General features: G+C 30.8%; 2 protein-coding genes across 3 annotated transcripts in view; both read left to right on the top strand.

Moving 5' to 3' along the window:
- Positions 1-14,176, top strand: part of LOC128158441 (protein O-linked-mannose beta-1,2-N-acetylglucosaminyltransferase 1-like) — an 83,976-nt gene that overhangs the window by 61,688 nt on the left and 8,112 nt on the right. For both annotated transcript variants that reach the window (XM_052821289.1, XM_052821291.1), the window contains 13 exons: positions 6,041-6,143; positions 6,593-6,651; positions 7,180-7,230; positions 8,039-8,123; positions 8,419-8,545; positions 9,206-9,275; positions 10,074-10,242; positions 10,875-10,984; positions 11,332-11,416; positions 11,912-12,038; positions 12,528-12,597; positions 13,142-13,240; positions 13,781-13,876. In XM_052821289.1, the coding sequence (XP_052677249.1) occupies positions 6,041-6,143; positions 6,593-6,651; positions 7,180-7,230; positions 8,039-8,123; positions 8,419-8,545; positions 9,206-9,275; positions 10,074-10,242; positions 10,875-10,984; positions 11,332-11,416; positions 11,912-12,038; positions 12,528-12,597; positions 13,142-13,240; positions 13,781-13,876 (1,251 nt within the window). The remainder of the gene's footprint in view (positions 1-6,040; positions 6,144-6,592; positions 6,652-7,179; positions 7,231-8,038; positions 8,124-8,418; positions 8,546-9,205; positions 9,276-10,073; positions 10,243-10,874; positions 10,985-11,331; positions 11,417-11,911; positions 12,039-12,527; positions 12,598-13,141; positions 13,241-13,780; positions 13,877-14,176) is intronic.
- Positions 1-14,176, top strand: part of LOC128158443 (uncharacterized) — a 60,845-nt gene that overhangs the window by 18,224 nt on the left and 28,445 nt on the right. The gene's annotated exons all lie outside the window — the stretch shown is intronic.

Below are 14,176 nucleotides of genomic sequence, written 5' to 3' on the forward strand. Positions count from 1 at the left end.
TTGAAATACATTATAATAATCGTAATTGTATAGATGTATTTCAGTACAAGAATAACTGTGCAGCATTGGCAATAAATTTCATTTTACACATCACATTTATGATATTGTTTTTGTATAGGTCGTGGATGTACTTCATTTCAAGTATCAATTTGCAAATAGTAATTCGATATTTTTTTTATAAATTATTTATAATTGTTATTTCATTATATATATATATATATATATATATATATATATATATATATATATATATATATATATATATATATATATATATATATATATATATATATATATATATGTGTGTGTGTGTGTGTGTGTGTGTGTGTGTGTGTGTGTGTGTGAGAAAGATAAGTAATTTAAATAGCGGTTGAGGATGTATTTTATTATTAGGATCACTTAGTAACCTGACTATCTAAATAAAACCACTATTGAAATAAATTACTTCAATAGTGGTTGGGTATGCATTTCTTTATAACCACTATTGAAATAAATTATTTCAATAGTGGTAAAAAACGCGTTTCATTACAACCACTATTGAAATAAGTTATTTCAATAGTGGTTAGGGAGGCGATTCATTACAACCACTATTGAAATAAGTTATTTCAATAGTGGTTAGGAAGGCGTTTCATTACAACCACTATTGAAATAATTTATTTAAATAGTGGTTAAGGACCCGTTTCATTACAACTACTATTGAAATAAACTATTTCAAAAGTGGTAAGGGTGCATGTCATTTTTATGCCTATTATTCCGTCTGCGTATAGCACTGTCAGTGGTATGGAAAGCATGACCATATAAAGGTAAATCATGATTGAAAAGGAATTTATCATATCATAAGACATACTTCATATCTGAAAAAAATTCCCCTAGCAGAAAGGAATGTGCTTCAAATAGACATAATAATAGACATAAAACTGATATGCATCATCAAGCACTATTGAAATACTTTTTTAAATAGTGGTTGAAATAAAAGGTATCCCTAACCTCTATTGAAATAATTTATTTCAATAGTGGTTGAAATGAAACGCATCCTTAACCACTATTGAAATAATATATTCAAATAGTTGTCGTAATGACGTACATCCCTAACCACTATTGAAATAATTTATCTCAATAGTAATATTTATAAAAATATTTATCAATAAATAATGATTCATTATACAGGGGGTTTGAATAGAAGTTCTGGTAATTGACAATATGTTCACTATCATTTAAATACATGCAAATAAATATACAATATTCATAGAACATGATATGTCTGTAGAAAGAGAAACGTACAGAAAAAAATATAAATTTTCAAAGTAATACTTATAAAGATATTCATTCTAAGCTACGATTGAAAAATAATTTTAATAGAATATGTTCTTCAACAGTGTCTGTAAATTGATTTTTAAAATGGATTACATCCCGGAACATATTTAAATAATTTATTTCAATAGTGGTTACAATGTGATTCTTCAAATGAAATACATCCCCAACCACTATTGAAATAATTTATTTCAATAGTGGTTTTATTTCAATAGTGGTTGCAAAGCGATTTTTCTAATGAAATGCATTCCCAACCACTATTGAAATAATTTATTTCAATAGTGGTTTTATTTCAATAGTGGTTGCAACAAGGGTTGTTTCTTAAGAAAAGAAGTATGTCTTATGAGATGATGAATTCCTTTTTTATTATAATGTTCTTTGATTTACCTCTATATGGTCATGTTTCCCATACCACCTGTCATCTGGAACAGAAAGTGTTATGCACAGTCGGAATAATAGGCATTTAAAAAACATCCCACCACTATTGAAATATTTTTTTTCAATAATGGTTATAATGAACCGCATCCTTAACTACAATTGAAATAAATTATTTCAATAGTGGTTGTAATAAAATACATACCTAACCACTATTGAAATAATTTATTTCAATAGTGGTTATGATGAAACGCATACCCAACCACTATTGAAATAATTTATTTCATTCAATATTGGTCTTAATGAAGTACGTCCTCAACCATTATTCAAATATTGTTTATCTAAATAGTGCTATTCATTATAACATAAATCTATAATAATGTATAAGCTATAAATTACTTTTTAATATCCAGGGGTTTTCAATAGAACTTCTTGCAATTTACAACGTTGTCTTCTAGTACAAATAATTTACAATTTCCATAAAACATGATGTATCTATAGAAAGAGAAAGGTAAAGAAAAAAATATGAAAACAATTCTATATGTTAATCTGCGAGGATTGGTTATTTCTGCACAACAGTGAAAATCCTAAAATAAGTACATTTATATCATAGTCTTGATTACTATTACCGTAAACTATGCAAGTCTTTAGTACCTTAATTGTGTATTTGAATCGCTTGTTAGATAAAAACAAATGTATATGCATGTTTATATGCGAGAATTGGTTTTTTACTTTTACGCAGCACTGCAAATTGTAACAAAATTGTGTATTTGATATTATTTGTTAGATTTCTCGCATTTCAAAATAGTTTGCAAATATGATATACAACTTCTTTCTTTCCAAATATGTTACAATAGTGATTACCTAGTTATATTCATAAAGTAATGTATCCCCATCTACGATTAAAAATATAAATTTAAAAGTAGTTATGCTTTAATGTTGTCTGTAAAGTAGTTCTTATCATGAAATACATCCCCAACCTCTATTAAAATCATTACTTCAATAGTGGTTGTATTTCAGTAGTGGTTGCAAAGTGATTTTTCTAATGAAATACGTGCCTAACCACTGTTGAAATAATTTATTTCAATTGTGGTTTTATTTCAATAGTGGTTGCAAGGTGATTTTCCTGATGAATTACATTCCTAACCACTATTGAAATAATTTATTTCAATAGTGGTTTTATTTCAATAGTGGTTGCAACAATTTTAAAAAATTGAAATTGTCTTCGTTTGGTTTTTCTGAGGTTTCAAAACTAGGAAAATTTCAATAGGAACGCATGCAGTTTATGAATATATGCATGCTTATGAAGTGCAAACATACATGTATTTTGCTAGATTTTATTTTTTGACAAATTGATGACCAGAATCCAATTGGATTAAGACTGACATATTGAATTATTCATATTAAGAAAACAAAAAACTCAGCAAATTGGGCAAATGTCAATATCTAAAGGTAGGCAAATCTGCTAGGACCCATGCAAGTTCAATAAGGGTATGCAATATTAGCGATGGCACTACTGGCTCTAAAAAGTACTGAAAGTGCCATTTTTTACTGATAATTTCTGATATTTACTGATATTGTACTGTTAGTGCTGAGAATTGCTGATATTTACTGATAATTTTACTGCTGTTACTGATAATTGCTGTTGGTTCTGATATTTACTGATATTTACTGATGCTTTTGCTGTGAGCTCTGATAATTACTGATATTTACTGAGATTTACTGTTGGTACTGAGAATTGCTGATAATTACTGAGAATTACAGGCAGGGGATTTTTAAGAGATTAATTTTAATTACTGTAACATGCAAATTATATTTATTTAAAATTATCGGTAAACAAATACCGGGCATTTTTTAAAAAGAAATATGTAAGATCTAACTAAAGTTCTATCAACAGTAACTTCTTTTTTACAACCACAAAAATTAGATTTGATTATTCTTCTTATAACCTGCTTATTTATTTCAATGCATATTTTTTCTGTTTGTTCTTGTTCTAAGTTTTATTTTAGCTGATTAACACAATTCAGCACATAAATAAAGGAATGTAGAAATTGCAGAATTGCTATCTATCCCATCCCCGTGCGCCAATCCACTCGATACTACAGTGTTACATTGTATATTTAAAACAATCATAGTAAAAAAAAAAATTATAAAGATTCTATAACCACTTCATGTAATTGGTAAACATCTATTTAATGATTCTAAATTTTGAGCGATCAAGTCGATCACTCTTTAATTGAACAGTGTTAAATATTTATAATTATAAACTTAAGATGTTTTTATCCCGGCCATAATCACTAATTTTGTTTTCAAAATAAAATCAAACACTTTTGTTTCACATTGTATTTCCCGGCCATTTATATTTGTTTACTCTGAGGCTGCAAGACATATACACAGGTGGTCAATTTTCACACCTTGCCACGGTCACTCTGTCGTGTATATATTCTGAGCGCTGTCTGTTAGTTCTGAGGGTTTTCTTGATCCCAGACATACAAAAGAATCTTTTCAGCGACTGCCAGACATATACACAGGTGGTCAATTTTCACACCTTGCCGTGGTCACCCTGTCGTGTGTATAGTCCGAGTGCTCTCTGTTAGTTCTGAGGTTTTTCTTAATCCCAGACATACAAAATATTTTTTTCTGCTTGCTTTTAGGCGTGGAGATTAAATATCTAAGCGTTCATAGATTAAGGAAAATCAGTTAAATTGTGTGTCTTATTTTCAAAATTATATAGCCGCTGGTCATATAACCGCATACAAGTGCATGAATAAAGTATTAATGAGAGAGAGAGAGAGAGAGAGAGAGAGAGAGAGAGAGGTTTTCAATCAAATCGCTGTTGCAATCGGTGGTTATGATACTGTAATGGGACATAATCATGCTTGTGCCTTTCTGCATTGACGCCTCAAAATACGTTAGAGAGAGAGAGAGAGAGAGAGAGAGAGAGAGAGAGAGAGAGAGAGAGAGAGAATACAGCATGATAAGCCGTAACACTTTTTTACTATATTAAGCTGGTGTTCTTTGTAGTCTTAGAAAAGTTTACACTCGAAATCTGTGTTTGAAATGGCGGTTGTGATGCTGAAATAGAACTTTATCGTGCTAATGCCGTTATGCCATTTTGACTCGGAAACTCAAATTTTAGGACAGATAATATATGCGAGCAAGAGAGAGAGAGCAGGGTGGGCAGATTTACAATGATAGAACTAGATCATGACAACATTACTTAGCCGTGCAACAGAAGATATATTACATATGTATTAAAAGAGAAAGAGTGAAAGGTCGGACAATAAAAATTATTCTTCGCCGATTGTTACCTATTTTGATTTCAGAAAATGGTAGGAGAGAGAGAGAGAGAGAGAGAGAGAGAGAGAGAGAGAGATATTATTTATCCAACTTTTTTGAATCAATTGAATGCGGAACAAATAAGATGAATATGAAAATCATTCTAATACGTTATTTATATTGTTGTCAATAAAAATAATACTTTTCTCTTTGAATAAATATTCTCAAGATCATGGATTCCTGTATACAGATATTACGTAATGTCGTACACAAGGTGCCAGACTGACAATTTACAAAGTTGAATTGCGACATTTAAACCTCTTGATCTGCTGAAAGTATGTATACTATACACAGATACTGCCTCGCTAATCTTTCTGTGAAGTAAAACCTCAAAGACATTATAAAGTCCTGACCGGGTATCTCTCTATTTTGAAAAGAAAAATAATCATGTTAAGAATTATGGGGTTTTTCATTGTTGAAAAAAAAAGTCCACCACATTTAGAAATTAAAATTTTTGTGGAGTCTGCCTGCAAGTTTAAGTACCAATTTTTGACCGGCTTTCTAATATTGTCTAAAATGTGATCTGTGAATTTCCGAAGTTCAAAAGAAGCTAAATATCAAATAAATAAAACTTAAGAATTATATATAATTAAATAAATTGTGTTAAATCTGAAATATGTGATATTTAATAATTAAAAGACAATGTTTTGGGCCTTAAAATATTCTCAGTAATTATTAGCAATTCTCAGTACCAACAGTAAATCTCAGTAAATATCAGTAATTATCAGAGCTCACAACAAAAGCATCAGTAAATATCAGTAGATATCAGAACCAACAGCAATTATCAGTAACAGCAGTAAAATTATCAGTAAATATCAGCAATTCTCAGCACTAACAGTACAATATCAGTAAATATCAGAAATTATCAGTAAAAAATGGCACTTTCAGTACTTTTTAGAGCCAGTAGTGTGGGTTTGTGACAATGTGTAGATGGTTTAGGTTTGGGCATTCCTTTCTGCAATTTTCATTGATCTCAATATGCTAAATGTATTACATGATTTTGTTTTTGTTGTAGATTCCGTCTGTGGTACTTCCTGCCTGTCTGGACAGAAATCATTCTACGTGAAGACAGGAAGCGGTAAAGATGTGGGTCCGACCATATGTTACGAAGGGAAGATGTAAGAATTTTAAAATACCAATCATTATTTTTAATACATCTATACTACTATACTAAAATAATAGACTCAAATTTTTGGGCTTTAAATGATACGGAGAAATCGGAAGTGTACTGTCTTTTTTTTATGTATTTTAAACATCATTGGTACTTGAAGATAACCAATTAGCTTTTATTTGTTTTTTCTAAATCAAGCTTTGCTAATTAATAATCAACAAAAATTCCTGTAAAAAATCCAGAAATCATCGGGATTTTTTTTAATTTATAAACTTGCGCATGTGCTTTACATTCACACTAAATCACGGGAGGCTCTCTAGTTGTATAATATTGTATCTACTGGTAAGTGTTTAGGAAATTTAAAAAATTCGAGATTAAAAGATCATAAATGACACACATGCAGTTGCAAAGAATTTTTTGTAAAGAAATGAATTTAAAATGCGTAAACTTTTCCAGCTACATGAGTGATAAAGAAAAGAATGTGGGGAGAGGGCTCAACATGCTGGTTATTGATGGTAAGTAATGATCGAGGAATATGCTGATATAATCTAATCATAGAAAACATGCCATCTGTGCTAATGCAGCAGTCTTTTTTTCTTACCTGGGTCAATATACAGGTGCAGGTTAGAATACATATATGCCTCATGTGAAACAAAAATTCTGTATTTTAAGAAATAATGTTTCATACAATTAATATCAACTTCTGTCCAAATGAATTTCATGCGAAAATTATGTGACTGTATAGGTTTTTTTTCATGTAAAATTTTATTTTGCAATTTTTCATGTTAAATTCATTTGAGGCATACCTGCCTAGCAGATAGTACATTTACATGTAATTAACAACTGAAAGATTTAAAAATATTTATTATCATAATTAAGTATCATTGTTATATTCTTGTGGCAAAATAAATTGCATGTGTTCTCATAAAAAAAAAGTAATTGTTTGTAATTTGATGAATATTATGTGTATCATCATGATAATAATTGAATGTGACAGTCACATATATTATAGATTAAATTTATTTTATCTGATCTCTTAATAGGTGATACACACAATGTTAGAGACATGAAAACGTTCGACACATACACTAGTGGTAAGCTTTATTTTGTTGACTTTGTTTATTAATTTTGAAAATTGGATAAGTTTTGTTAATCAAAACCAACATCTTCACAAGCCATGTATCTAATCTGTGTGAGATATATTTTATTATTACATTATACTGTAGATTCCTTATTTTACGCGAGACAGTACTTAATTCCGCGATTCAAAGGTTTTCTATCAAATTGCAAGAACATAAAATCGCGAATGTCGAAATTTTATCATAGAAATGTGTAGTTAACAAATGTACGAAAATTAAAAGCGAGATTTTAAAATTCGCGAGACGGGCTTCTCGTGATTTTACACGAATATGAATTCCAATTAGGAATTTACAGTATGTAATGTTATTACAAAATTATATGTAATGTGAAATGCTTGTGTTTTTGCCTCTAGTTGGTTTTTAATATATATAGAGATTTGACATTCCAAGTACATGTATATTCATTGAAATAGCATTGTACAATAAAACTTTGTTTGGTTGCAGTAATGCCAATTACATTGATTCAATTTTTACCATCTTCATTCTCCTTGTTTATCTCTTATACTGTAGAGTGGTTATTTACGCATGGGGGGGGGATTTACACTAGTTAGAATAAACGGTAAGCCCAAAACAGCATAAAATACCCCCCTTGCGTAGGGTATAAAAATCCAAAATTTTGAGTGGTAAATCACGCATCCGAGTATTTAATACCCAGGCATATTGTTTGACTATAGAATAGGCATACTTGATATCACTAGCGTAAATAACCACTTCACAGTAAAACATTACTGCTTATAATCATTGTTAAATCTTATATACACAGACCAGTCCTTTCGACAGTATGCGCAGATGGAAATGAAAGAAAAAACAGTTGTTATTATAGCCAGTTTTGATGAGATATCCTTTTTGTAAGTTTCTGAGCAATTCATTATATTTATTCAATTTTCGGTCCACCCTTTATAAACTTATTTACAAAAAATGCATAAATTGTGGAAGATTTTATTTTTTGCTTAAAACAAATTATTTCTGAGGATTTTATTAATTTTACAACGATGTTTACTGGTATACTATGCTCAATATTTATAACCAACACATCACTTGTGGCAGATTTTGATTCTGAATATCCTCGAAAAAATTTATTTTTAGGTTCATCATTTTGCATTTCCAGTAGATGCATTTGCTAATTTTTCTTATATTCTTCAGATTGAGAGATGAAGCCAAGACCTGGCTGAAGGTGATGGGGGCGAGTCAGATTGACAAAGTTGCATTCCGTGATTCCTATGTTCTGATTGGTCAACGAGGCCTCAAACAGGGGCATGCTGTAGAATTTGTACGTCAATCTCTCTTGTGAAATTTTTCGTGAGCTGTATTTCGGATTTTTGTGCTTGCATTGTTTTTGTGTTTTTAGGTTTATTAAACTGTCATGGAGACATTTTCACTGGGTAATTAAATCATAAAAAAATACCCCAATTTTACCTAGTTACCCTGTGGTGTATTTAATGTAATACCATATATTACGATTTTAGTAAAAGATGCTTACAATCATTTCTAACATCATTATCATCATATACACTTTTATGTACAAAAAGAAATTAAAGTGAAGTCATGAAATTAATGACAACAAACTTTGCATGTTCATTAAGTAATTAAAATGAACCCTGATAAAAGAAGATTGTTATGCTCTTGATGTATGAAGTGAAATTGTTAAACTCAATTATTTTAAACATGTCTGATTATGATGATTTATGTAATATCTAAACTTTACTAGTTACTAATATTTCTGAGTATATTGGTAAAGGGAAATAATTGATATACACCTGTAATGATTTTCTAAACATTTAATCTTCAAAATATGGTGAATTTCCCCGATTTTTAACCCCAGTACTAATGAATGGTCTGAGAGCCCTGAATATTTTTATACGTGACACTGTATAGTATTATATGACTGACATTTGTTATTGTGTTGTAACAGTTATTTTATGAATTTAAGATAAATTCTATGAAAGAAAATGAGGAATATGCAGCGCCATTAGAAAAGAAAGGATGCTTCCCTATTCCAGGTTTGTAACAAAGAAATGAGGATTCCATTTGTGCTGTTGAACTTAATAATTCTATTTAGTTAACGAAGAAGAATCTAGTACCTAATTTTACATGTATTTGTGCTTATTTATGTACTTTTGATACATGGAGACTGAATTCTCAACATCAAGAAGCTTTTGTAAGGGAGTTCATGTTGGCATGTTGTCGGATTTGACACAGTACTTGTCAAAGTGAATTATGAAATATATCTCTGAACTGAAATTTTAATTGATATTGACAGTGAAAGGGTTTATATAGTACAGTGCTTTGATTTAGCAACTTGTGTAATTGTTCATCTCCATGTGTGTTTACTTGCTCTAAAGATACTCAGGTGCTTGTTTTTCTAATATAAAAGTTCACACTATAGTATATTAATTAGTGAATAATGTGTATATCAAAACACTAAAGGGTAAAATTTATCACAGAAACAAGTGCCTGTGTTATACATGAAGAAGGTACAGTAAAACACACTTATAACGAAGTGCCAGGGATAGGCGATTTTACTTTGTTATAAGCTTAATTCGTTATTCGCCGGTCAAGTTTATAACGTGATAAAGTCAAGAGGAATGAAAGTCACTTGGCCGTAAGCATCAATTCATTAGAAGCATGTTCGCTATAGCCTTGTTTTACTGTATTTTCAAAATGTTAAAATCCCTTCCTCAGAGTACATGCGTTATCCATACAATAGCCCCCCCCCTTAAAGATAGCCTCCTAGTCATCAACACTAACTTAACATATTTATATGATACTAAAAATGCACATGTATATCCATGTTGTAGTGGGTCCATTGGAAGACTCTTCCAAACTACTGGCCTCCCTGAAGGATATAAAGATGGGGTCAGAGCTAAAGAACTGTGGGCTGGAGACTGCGTGTGAGGGGACCCCCATACAGGTGTTCACAGGTGACACAGACAGCGTCATGCCACACGTCTGTGTGGGCGGCAAAATGTAAGTGTTTAATTATTGTTCTCTGGATTAATTTTATGTACATATTTTGCAGTTCAGTATGGGGAGTGTGGTTCTATTGATAATTCAGATTGAAGTGCCTTGTTGAAAATAGCAAACTTTTAAAACTTTACAGTGAATAAATCATATTTTCAAATATCAAGCTAATGGAAAGGAGATTATAAGGTTAAAGTTGTGACTTCATAAATAAATCAATGGTATTCTAAGCCGGTGTGATATGAAACTGGCAATTATTAATCAAGAGGGACAACTCTTGGAAGAAATTTAATACATTCAGTTACATATTATTTTGTAAGAGTTTTTATATATTTCAAGACACTGGTATTATTGGCTGTGCCGAGGGTTTTGATGCTTTGATTAAAATTTCAGACCCTTCCGAATCAGAGGCTTGCATCGATTTGATTGAATTAAGTTAATAATCTATGTCTTAATTAATTAAGGGCAATTATTTGCTTGATGAAGAAGCTCGTGATCAGAAGTTGATCATTATTTCCTAAAGAAACATGTTTAGGTGTAAATATCGTATTGTAATTTTGATGTACATGTAAGATTAACTGTAAAATTAACTGTTAAACAAATTACCCATTGTACCTGAGTGTTGCTTTTTTTATAAGGGTGATGGAAAAAGATGTGAACAATGCAGGGAGAGGCTTCAATGTTGTGGTTCTGGATAATGAATCCAGGATACCCAAGTTTGTGAACAGATTTGACACCTATGCAGCAGGTCAATATGATAAAACATTTTAATGCAATAGGTCAATATGATAAAACATTTTAATGCAGCAGGTCAATATGATAAAACATTTTAATGCAGCAGGTCAATATGATAAAAAATTTTAATGACCAAGCAATCTTGAAATTTGTTGTACATACTTCATTTGAATTTTTAACTTGTTTAGTGAATTCAGGGAAAGAAAATTAACAAACTTAAGATTTAACCCGATTTTTAAGCTAATAAACTTGAAATGAAATAAAGAGATGAATTTAAAGAAAGTTAATTAATTTTTTTTTATGATTTAATGATAAAATAAACATGATTTTATCATTTGGGTACATGAACATGTTTTACAGACAGCATAGATATGGAGGAGTTCCTCAAGGGGTTACATGAGGGAGACATTGTGATAGCGGTCATCAATGATGATGCATCCAAACAGTAAGATCATAACAATGAAAGACAAAGAATTTGGGTTCAAATGTTCTGCCTTTGTACACTATTATATGGAAACTTGTTGGAAAGAAAAACATTATGAGGTGATAATTTCGGTTGGGGCTTGATCAAATCCAATAAAGCCCAAAGGGCTTTATGATAAATTTAGTCACACCCCGACTGAAATTATTACCTCATAATATTCAAAGAATGATTCCGTATTACTTTTGTTTATATAATTTTCAGCAATTGTACAATTAAGTATTTGAATATTAATAAGAAAACCCTGCTTGTGCCCCAATTATACGTTTAGTAGTGTTATCACAGGCAAAGACACTGAAAAATGTAAATATTGTAGGTTAAAGGTCAAATATTCAACTTTTGTTACCATGATTTTATTAGCATATAATTTTTCAGGGAAAAAAAAATCCCCCAAGAGTTAAGGATATTTAATAAAAATATATCACTGTCAGATTTAACTTTTGGTTTTTGTGTTTTTAGATTGAAGCAAGGTGCCATAAAAGAAATGAATTCATTGGGCAGCAGTGCAATACAGAACTTAGGGTTCAGAGATATTTGGTATTTCATTGGCCAGAAAGGAATTAAGGGATATAGCGAGTTTGAAGAGGTATGGTACATCGGGTATTAGAAGTTGGAGGGGGTATACAAGTGTGACATGCTTTATATTATTAATGGACTTTATTCACAATCAACACTGCAGGATATTGGAAATAAAAGCTAAATTAAATGAAATATGTCGAGAGGGACACAGATCTACTTTGAAAGATCCCTAACCTTGTTGATAGAATTTAAAATATAAAAAGTCAACTTTCTTTTGATACATTTAATTACCAGTACAAGACATCGTATAATTATAAAGAAGAGCTTTGAGGGATCAAGTACTTTGATAGATTAAAGTTCAAGAGCCATCGGGTGTCACCTGAACCTCAAATTTCATTAGATATTGCGAAAATCCTTGTCATGTATACAGTGTAAAATATTGCATTAGCAAGATGATTTTGAATAGAACCATGGTGTAGTAAAAAAATAAAAAAGTTGCTTTTTGTCTATATGGAAATACTTTTTCTCCTAAATTTGATTAAATTTTGAATTGTAGATCAGTTTTGCCTCCTATGATGGAGAGTGGCCAAAGCAAATCAAGAAATCACTCTGTCTTCCAAGAACTTGTAAGTCTTACTAACATGGGTCATAAAAAATCTTTCAGCTGCTCATTGACAAATGAAATTAAATTTAAATTACCAGGTAACATATACCATGCTGTACAGATGATTTTGTTTGAAGTTTTAATATATAATATTCATAGTTTGAATTTTAGATTATTCCGAGACTATTATCCATGCTCTTGACATTTAGTTACTGTAAGAATATTTGTAAGAACTTTGGAATATGTCAAAGTCTTTTTTTCTCTCTTTTTTGCAATTTATTATTTTTCACATAGATATAAATATGCACATTCATACAATATAATAATAAGTCATGATTTACGCAAAGAATTAATTATTTCTGATGCTCCCATTAAAAAAAAAACTAAATACATGCACTGGTAAATAACAAATTACGAAAACAAAACGTAACCAAAAAACCACTTAATAGATTATTTCCTGCCTAATATTACAATAATTCACTATTCGTCTATATAGGGTTAAATAGTGAGAATATACTACTGAATATAACAAAATTAAATGTTAACCTGGCTCTGTCTTATTTCAGTGAGGAGCCTGAAGATAGCCCCGAAACTCGGAGGCAAACGTAACTTGGAGAAACGAGAGTTCTGCAAGCTCAACGACGGGTATAGCGAGTTCTGTGACAGTGAGTTTCATTGGATGATATTTTTAGAATTATTTCCAATTTCCACCTAGCTGCAGATCTGAAAAAATTTGAATGGATGACCTGCTGAATGCTTGTGTTCCGTATGTGATAAAAAGTTGCAATTTATGGCGCAATAAAACTTCCCAGGTCATCCATCCAAAATTTTTCAGACCGGGAGCAACAGACCTACTGCTAATTTCAACCATGCTATGAATTTTAGTAAAAACCAGAGGCTTGCTCAACAGAGGTAGCACTCGGAAAGCTCGCATAATTCCCTATATTTGCAATACAAATTTAAGCAAGCACTTGCTTAAATTTGTATTGCAAATATAGGGAATTATGCGAGCTCCCCGAGTGCTAGCTCTGTTGAACACGCATTGGATTATACTTTGCATTTTTGTAAGATTAAGTTCAAATTTTTAGAGTAAGACCAGGATTAAAAGAATCAGTAATTGCCAAGAATCCACCGATTAGATTTATTTTTCATTTTATTTAAATGCATAAACCAACTACAAATTTTATTTGATGTTAAAATTTTAGCTCAGAGAGTTGATGACAAGCTGGAACCGGCTCCCCTAGAGGATAAGGGGACCGAAAACGACGAAATCTACAAAACGCCAATTCTTATCATTCCAGGTATAGATCAATTAAAACCCCTACAGTAATTATAATACGAAAAAATAATAATCTATATCCAAATTGGATACTTGTGTGACCTGTTTTGCTCTCTGATCTGGTAAGTGATCATGTGTACTAGCTCACCCAAACTGTATAGTTTCATGGTGTTACATTTTTACAAGCTATATTCCATCAGCCGTTCTTTTTATCCCCAATGCTTGTTAATTTTTAAAGATTTCTCTTACTAAGTTTCTATCAGCAGTGTAAATATTTGCAATTTTGTGATTAAAAAAAAAATTCCGCTTCAAATGGACAAGT

This window comes from Crassostrea angulata, chromosome 8 (genome assembly GCF_025612915.1).
Source record: "Crassostrea angulata isolate pt1a10 chromosome 8, ASM2561291v2, whole genome shotgun sequence".
Lineage (NCBI taxonomy): Eukaryota > Metazoa > Mollusca > Bivalvia > Ostreida > Ostreidae > Magallana > Magallana angulata.